This window comes from Arachis duranensis, chromosome 7 (genome assembly GCF_000817695.3).
Source record: "Arachis duranensis cultivar V14167 chromosome 7, aradu.V14167.gnm2.J7QH, whole genome shotgun sequence".
NCBI lineage: Eukaryota > Viridiplantae > Streptophyta > Magnoliopsida > Fabales > Fabaceae > Arachis > Arachis duranensis.
The window spans coordinates 63,701,514-63,710,005 of NC_029778.3; the positions used below are offsets into that span (position 1 = coordinate 63,701,514).

At 31.6% G+C, this 8,492-nt stretch overlaps 1 protein-coding gene across 3 annotated transcripts in view; it reads right to left on the bottom strand.

Moving 5' to 3' along the window:
• LOC107459393 (probable rhamnogalacturonate lyase B) overlaps positions 1–4,395 on the bottom strand; it is a 29,075-nt gene extending 24,680 nt beyond the window's left edge. For 2 of the 3 annotated variants that reach the window (XM_052252152.1, XM_052252150.1), the window contains exons 1-8: positions 4,274–4,389; positions 4,052–4,173; positions 3,822–3,881; positions 3,572–3,691; positions 3,361–3,480; positions 3,142–3,283; positions 1,329–1,511; positions 395–550 (exon numbers count right to left, since the gene is read on the bottom strand). In XM_052252152.1, the coding sequence (XP_052108112.1) occupies positions 395–550; positions 1,329–1,511; positions 3,142–3,283; positions 3,361–3,480; positions 3,572–3,691; positions 3,822–3,881; positions 4,052–4,173; positions 4,274–4,318 (948 nt within the window). In that variant the 5' untranslated portion in view covers positions 4,319–4,389. Of the gene's footprint in view, positions 1–394; positions 551–1,328; positions 1,512–3,141; positions 3,284–3,360; positions 3,481–3,571; positions 3,692–3,821; positions 3,882–4,051; positions 4,174–4,273 lie in introns of all 3 variants that reach the window. The other variant, XM_016077620.3, reaches the window with a different exon arrangement.
• Between the last annotated feature and the right edge of the window lie 4,097 nt (positions 4,396–8,492).

The window sequence follows — 8,492 nt, forward strand, 5'->3', positions numbered from 1 at the left end:
ATAATTATTTTAATAAAAAGAATTATAAGAAATTATAAGAGAAAGAGAATTATTTTGATCTTAGATTTAAATTTTTTTTGTCATGTATCAATATTTTATTTATAGGTCAAATTTATGTCATTTTTCATCACCAAAATTGATATCATTATAGAACTTCCCTTATATGTTACAAGCAATCTTACTAAAATTAAAGTAATACCTTTTTATTATTTTATTTAACAACGTTTTTAAAAAATATTACCCAAAAAATATCACTAAAATATAAAAAAATCTAACTTTAAAACAATATACTTACATAACTATTGTAAATACTAGAATAGTAGAATTCAATTTCATAAATATGTTAATAAATAATTTTTTTTTTCTGGCCTTGTGATAATAATTAAATTTAAACCTGATCTTTGGCATCCTCCCAAAGCTCAAGTGGGTCTTCACCATCCAACAAAGCATTAAGATATATAAAAGTGGGGCCAAAAACTTTCTTCCAAGGTTCGTTTGGACTGAGTTTCAGGACCAGATCCTCTCCTGCGTAATGAGCGCTAAGAAACATCTGATACACAAAACAATGTTTAAAGAGCTTTTAATTTTACGTTATTAAAATTAAGCACAAGGATATAATAATAAAGCACCAAGATAAACTAGGTCCTCAACTATTTTTCTCTCTAACAATCTTGTCTTCATCATTTTTTAGTATATTATATTCGAGTATCCTAAATAAACGAATAATATGGAGGTAATTTTCACTTTCTCTTCTCTGTTTCCTTTGCATTGTTTTAAAAATATNATTTATTTTTTTAATATATATTTTATATTTTAATATATATTTTATTTATGAGTTTTGCTAGAAAACTAATAGAATATTTGTATAATGTGTATAATGAGTTATATATGAGTTAAAAAATAACATCATTCATACTATTCAGAATCTATTCGGGGATCGAACTCTTGACTTTTTGGATCTAGAACTCTGATGTCGTGTTATGAAATCACTCATTTTAAAAATTTAAATTGATAGAAAAAAATAACACTAATAGTTATATCTCTAATATTAAATTAAACATTTCTAATTCTCTATTATATATATTGTACAAGTATTTTATTAGTTTTTTATCTTTTTTTCTTTATCTTATATCTTAATTATTAATTTTAGTAGTTAATTTTAATATATATGTAATATGATTGATATTGTTTTATGTATTCATGCAGATTCTATTGATATTTGCTTTCCTAAAAAATAAAGGAACAATTATTGTGAGGAGGGTGAAACATCAGCAAGTAATCATGATTCATGAGTAACCAATATTAATTAATAATGGATGAACACTTACGGCGAGGCTAATAGGACCCACATGGGAGGTAAGATTCTGTTTCGTGAGGCCACCCGAACGAAACTCATTGCTAGGTATGATTACCCAAAATCCTGTGCCTGTATCACTTTCCGATTTAGAACTTATCCACCCATGAACCTTTAGATCTTTGTTTTGGCACGAGTATTGGTACTTGTCATCCACCTAAATGAGTCAAATATGCTAATAATATAAGTTTTATTCTTTTATTTGATTGTTTGTAATAAACTCCACAGATGACTACTAATTTGATATAAAAAAATTTAAACGCAAATAAAAATTTTTTTAATAATTTTATTGATAAAATAATTTTTGAATAATTTAAAAATATAATCAAAATAATTAATAAATATTAGATTTTTATAAATAATAAAATTAATTTGGACAAATTATATAAGTAAATTAATTGAGAATCAAAATTATTCAGATATTTTAAATTGAATTTGGTTACATGTACATTTTGTTTGATCTTTTATATAAAACGAATCAATTAAATTTGATTTACATTTTTTTAATGTTGGATTCGATTTAATATGTATATATTGTGCCCGTAGTAAATCGAATTAACTTGATTCGATTTATTATTAATTCAGCATATTGATTTATTATTGTATAACACATATATACTAAATCGAATCAACTTGATTCAATTTAGTATTGATATAGATTATTGATATTTTTTAAGTTAATCGCTTATAAATGTTAATAAGAAAATACTTTCAATTTGAATTCAAATAAAATATAAAAAAAATATAGTTAATTTTTTTATATTGTATAATTATTTGTTATTTGTGACTATGAAAAAATCTAAATTTTAACTCTTATGCTATCTTAGAAGATTATACTTTATATTAACTTTTTTTTAACATTAAAAATTTCGATAATGTTTCTTTAGATATTAATGAGTCAAATGATGATTTTTAACGAATTTTTAAAAATCGTTTATTGTTCCATAATAAATTTATAAGTTTGTAAAAATATAGATTTTCATAAATTTAAACTAAAATACAAAATTTTTATTTTTATTCGTTTTGATTTTTTTGATATTTTATTTGAATCTAAATGAGATTTTTTTTTCTTATTGACATTTATGTTTTAAAGTTAAATAAGAAGTATCAATAATCTGTATTAATAGTAAATCGAATCAAGCTTATTCGATTTAATTAGCATGTATGTGCTGTATAATAGTAAATTAAATAAAATTAATTTGATTTATTACTGGTATAACATATACATATTAAATCGAATCCAACTGAATTGATTTATATTGAAAAAGTGTAAATCGAATTTAATTGATTTGATTTACATAAAGAGTCAAACATAACGAGACATATAACCAAATTCAGTTTAAGATATTTTTGTAATTTTGATTTTTAATCAATTTATATGTAATTTATCTGAAAAATCATATTTAACAAACGACTTATCTATTTAATCTGAATTATTTTGTAATATTTGAATAAATAATTAAAAAATATACAAAAAAATTAAACGCAAAATTTAATCTTTATATTTTTCTATTTATTTTTTAAAAAATTGGTCATTCACAATAAACAATTTAAAAAAATCACTTCACAAAAAATTATTAAATTTTAAAAATAAAAATATTTTTTTTAGTATTACTTTAAATTTTTTTTAAATATATATTTTATATTTAATTTATTTTATCGTATTTTTAACTCTTTCGAACATTTATTTATGGTCTTTTAAACATTTAAATATTATTTTAGTAGTTTCATCTGGGTTCTACTCTTGTTATATTTGAGCACTTCCTTTGAAAATATAAGTTAAGTACCTCCCCCTTGAACTCTGGCTCCACAGGGTCAGCAAGCAAAACTGCTTCCGGGGGAACGAGTACTTTTCCCCTTCCGGGTGATCGGTCCTCTGGAAGAGGCATGAATCTTTGTCTATTATCTGCCACTGCCATATAATGAAACCTACACATACAGCAATTAAATGTTCTTGATTGCCAAATTGGCTACCATAATTATAAAATGCAATTTTACATCCATACTTGTCTTCTCGAAGCTTGAAAACGATCCTGATTTGGGGGATGTTGAAAGCAGGCCACTCCTTTTGGTGTTCAAATATTGCGTAGCAATAGAATCCTGAGGAATCACGTAGCATCACATACCTGCACAACCATTATTCGGAACATAATATTCATTTTATTTTTCCAAACTGTTTGTTTTGTGCACAAATTAAATTAACAATTAATTAAGCACCTTTTGTCAATGTTGAGAGGGGAAAGCTTTCCTTCCATAGACGGATCCCACATTCTTGTGAACGATATTTCAATTTGTTCTTCATTTTCCACTATAACATTAAAACTCGTTCCTACAATCCTGCATGTATGAATGTGCACCCAACTCATATCTCTCGAACTAAATCATAACTCGATCAACCATGTTAGATGTACACTAAAAATTAACCAAACATTTTTATAATCGGATTAGCAACTGTCAATTATTTTACCGCTCAAATGTCCCGGTAGTTCCTGTACTTCCTTCTTTACTCCAAACAACGTCCCAATACCTTCAAATTTCATTCATTGAAGTAACCATAAATTATGTCCATGAAATATCAAAAAAATATAATGAAAAACTTTCTGAATATTCGTTCTGTTTCATCTATATATATCGAGTCGACACATAAACCAAATCAAAGTAAAAGATCTTAAGCTTAAAGATTCATTGTGCACTAACCCTCTGTTGAATTTTTCATTTCCAGCTTCCAGCAGATTATCAATGCCATTATATTGTATTCTGGTGACAAATCCACTCGGTTTCGACAAATAAACTTGTAGTATGCCATTGTCCATAACCACCTGCAATTCAAGAAAATTGTTGATTGATTAAAACGTATCAAGCAGTTCACTTTGACACAAATCCGCATAAATTAAAATGAAGAAACAAAAGATGGCTTACATGATTGTCTTCGATGCGCAACTGCATTGCTTCTTCTGATGACATTTTTTAGTAGGAAATTTATTTGCTAAATCTAATCTTACAATATGCTTTGCTATAATAGTTTCCTTTTTTCTTTTGTGATATAACAAAACAGCATAAATTCTAGTGCTGCATGTATTCTATTTAATTTGTATTTGGTTTCCGTAGTGAATTCTTTACTCATTCGCCACTGTAGCCGTGCACGTTTTTTCAATAGTGGGAACAAAACTACAATCTAAAGCAAAAGAATATATGATGGCCACATGAATTTTGCCTCCCCATATAGTTGCGTTCTGTCAATGTATCATGTCTCAACAAACATCACCAAACACATTTTTTAGGATAAGATTAAGTCTAAAGAATAAACATTCATATTAATTTTCAAGGAATTTTAAATGAGATATTTTGGGGATTTTTTTTAAAATAAATAATTTAAATATTTTATTTACGGATATAGATAATTTATAGTCTATTTATGAATTTGCGTTCCTTTATTTATCTCGTTTACATTGTAAACAAAATAAGACATAATTCGCATTGCATGTATCATGCATACAAATGTGATACATGAAATAGAGTGATCAACACGTATCTCGTTTATAATGTAATCGAAATATAAGAAAAGATAACATGTTTGCACTGTAAACGACAAATTTCGAGCACTTATAAAATGATCTGCAATCATTTGTATTCTCCACAAATATTTCAATTTTTCTTCTCCTCCTTTTCTTCAAAAAATATAGTAAAAATGTCTAGTGGTAGTGAATATATTGTTGTAAGTGTGTATCCCAAATTTTCAATTGTCATATGAGAAACAATGACACCGGGATTATATTTGAGTGTGATAATCCTATTTTGTTACGCACTCGAAGAGTAAACTTTTTGGTCAGAGGTAAAGAGTCTAATATTGACAAACTTCGGTCCTAACGGGACAAAAGAGGCTGAAAGAGTTGGATATAGGTTGCTAACACCAATGGACAATGGAATATTTCGGTTTTTCGTCTATTTTTTGGCTCGATGATAATGAGCATGTGCGCCTCATGTTTGATATCCATGGGAGAATCGTGACGGAAAAAGTGATGGAGCTTTTTGCGGAGGTTGGTGATGTTAGAGGTGGTGGTTCTGGTCACTCAAATTTTGTCTAGGATGACCTATCTCTTGCACCACCGCCGCTGCATTATGCTAGTCTAATGGTAGACATAGACGTGGACGGTGAGAAGTCTGATGAGGAGTATGTTGCTGATAGCAATGATAATGATTCTTCTGAGGATGATGATGAGGAGGAGTTTGTACCAGAAACTCTGGTTGGTGCTTTAGTTCAGTATCTTCTGTTTACCCCACAATCAATTTTGAGTTATCAACTGTACCCAGTCACTATCATACATTAGATCTGGACGTGTGATGCATGAGAAAACTCCATTTTCCAATATGGGTGAGGACGATTATAACATAGATGGTGGTGTGGAGATTCACATTGGTCACAGATTCAAAAGCAGAGAGGTAGTCATGCAAGGTGTGAAGAATTGTAACATTTAGAGAAGTACTGAGTACTGAGTTGTGGAGTCGGATCGATCAAAGTACCATGTGCATTGCAGGCAATTTGTAGTAGGATGTCCTTGGAGTCTTTGTGTTGCCCTCCAACAGAATCTCGAATATTGGTAAGCCTTACTTTATATTATCATGTATATTCTTATTTATCATGATTATTTTGCTTTTGAATGCCTACCGATTATATTTTAAGTCGTTAGGGATGTGCATAAATTCGGCGGTCCACACACTTGTTTATCTCCACCATGTCTCAAGACCATAGATAGTTGGACAACAACCTAATATGTAAGTGTCATCATGCCCCTTATATAGACTAGTCCATCAGTTACTATCCATGTTCCACAAGGTGCAGTTAGACAAAGCTATCACTTCAAACCCTCATACAAAAAGGTCTGGATATGGCGAAGCAAAATACAATTGCATAGATATACGGTGATTGGGAGGAGTCATATAATAAGGTGTTGAGTAAGGATGGAAATGGGTTGAGTCAAGCTGAGTTTTGGGTTTGACGACTCTGGCCATATTATAAATTGATGGCCCAAGCCTGGGCCTGTTACTTTTCATAAACTTTTTTTAGGCTCGAGCCTGGCATGTTTAAAACCTGACAAGCCTACGAGCCTATTTGAAAAACCTATTTCGTGAATTAGAGCTCAAAACAATACACGTAAAATATTTAAATTAGCATAAATGCATTCTACAGTTTTTAATTCATAATTTATAAAGCATAATTCATTTATATATTAATCGTTAGTCACATATCATAACCATATTTACAATTCATAAACTTTTTCATTTAGCAAAAAACTTACAATCTTAACTAGTCTTGACTATTGATTCTTTCTTTGTTTTATTTTGTGTTCAATATAAGTGAATAGTCGAAAGTCTAAACTAAGAATAATTTATTTTTACAAAAAATATTTTGACAAGCTAGCCCAACGAATTTTGTAGGTACAGGCTGCCAAATTCTCATTAGAGATGGCAGACAAATCCATGAAAAGGCTTATGGACAGGTAGAGGATGTGCTAGTAAAGGTCAAAGGCCTTTACATCCCTGCTGATTTTATAATCCTAGACACTGTGAAGGATGAGGATGAATCCATCATCCTTGGAAGACCCTTCCTAGGCACAGCAAAGGCTGTGATTGATGTGAACAGAGGAGAGTTGATCATTCAATTGAATGAGGACTACTTTGTGTTTAAAACTCAAGGATCTCCCTCTGTAACCATAGAGAGGAAGCAAGAAAAGCTTCTCTCAATGCAGAGTCAAACAAAGCCCCACAGTTAAACTCTAAGTTTGGTGTTGGGAGGCCACAACCAAACTCTAAGTGTGGTGTTGAACCCCCACATTCAAACTCTAAGTTTGGTGTTGGGAGGTCCCAACAATGCTCTGAACGTCTGTGAAGCTCCATGAGAGCTCACTGTCAAGCTATTGACATTAAAGAAGCGCTTATTGGAAGGTAACCCAATTTTATTTTTCTATGTTATTTTCCTTTTTTTAGGTTGATGATTATATGGAGTCACAAAAACAATTGCAAAAATTCAAGAAAAATAAAATATAGCATTGAAAACAGCACACCCTGGAGGAGAAACTTGCGTTTAAACGCCAGTAAGGGTAACAGCATGGGCGTTTAACGCCCAGTCTAGCACCATTCTAGGCGTTAAACGCTAGAAAGAAGCAACAAACAGGCGTTTAACGCCAGAACGAAGCAACAAGCTAGCGTTAAACGCCAGAAACAGGTTGCAGCCTGGCGTTTAACGCCAGAAACAAGTGGCAGTCTGGCGTTAAACGCCAGGATTGCACAGCAAGGGCGTTTTGTACACCTAATAGGAGCAGGGATGGTACATCCTTGACCCCTCAGGATCTGTGGACCCCACAGGATCCCCACCTACCCTCCCACAATACTCTTCCCCAAATACCCCTCACCAATCAACTCATTCACTCTTCCCTATCACCTCTTCTCCAATCACCTCCAGATCTCTTCCCCAAAAACCCCACCTACCTCACTTTCAAATTCAAACACTTTTTCCCTCCCAAACCCAACCCTAATGACCGAAACCTAACCCACCCCTCACCCCTATATAAACCCCTCACTAATCCTCACATCTCCCTCCATCTCCTCCATTTTCTTCTTCTCCTCCTTCTTTCATTCTTCTTTTACTCAAGGACGAGCAAACTTTTTAAGTTTGGTGTGGTAAAAGTATTGCTTTTTATTTTTTCATAACCATTTATGGCACCTAAGGCCGGAGAAACCTCTAGAAAGAGGAAAGGGAAGACAAAAGCTTCCACCTCTGAGTCATGGAAGATGGAGAAATTCATCTCAGAGGTCCATCAAGATCACTTCTATGAAGTTGTGGCCAAGAAGAAGGTGATCCCTGAGGTCCCTTTCATGCTCAAGAAAAATGAATATCCGGAGATCCGACATGAGATCCGAAGAAGAGGTTGGGAAGTTCTGACCAACCCCATTCAACAAGTCGAAATCTTAATGGTTCAAGAGTTCTATGCCAATGCATGGATCACTAGGAACCATGATCAAAGTATGAACCCGAATCCAAAGAATTGGCTTACAATGGTTCGGGTGAAATACTTAGATTTCAGTCCGTAAAATATAAGGTTGGCATTCCACTTGCCAATAATGCAAGAAAATGCACGCC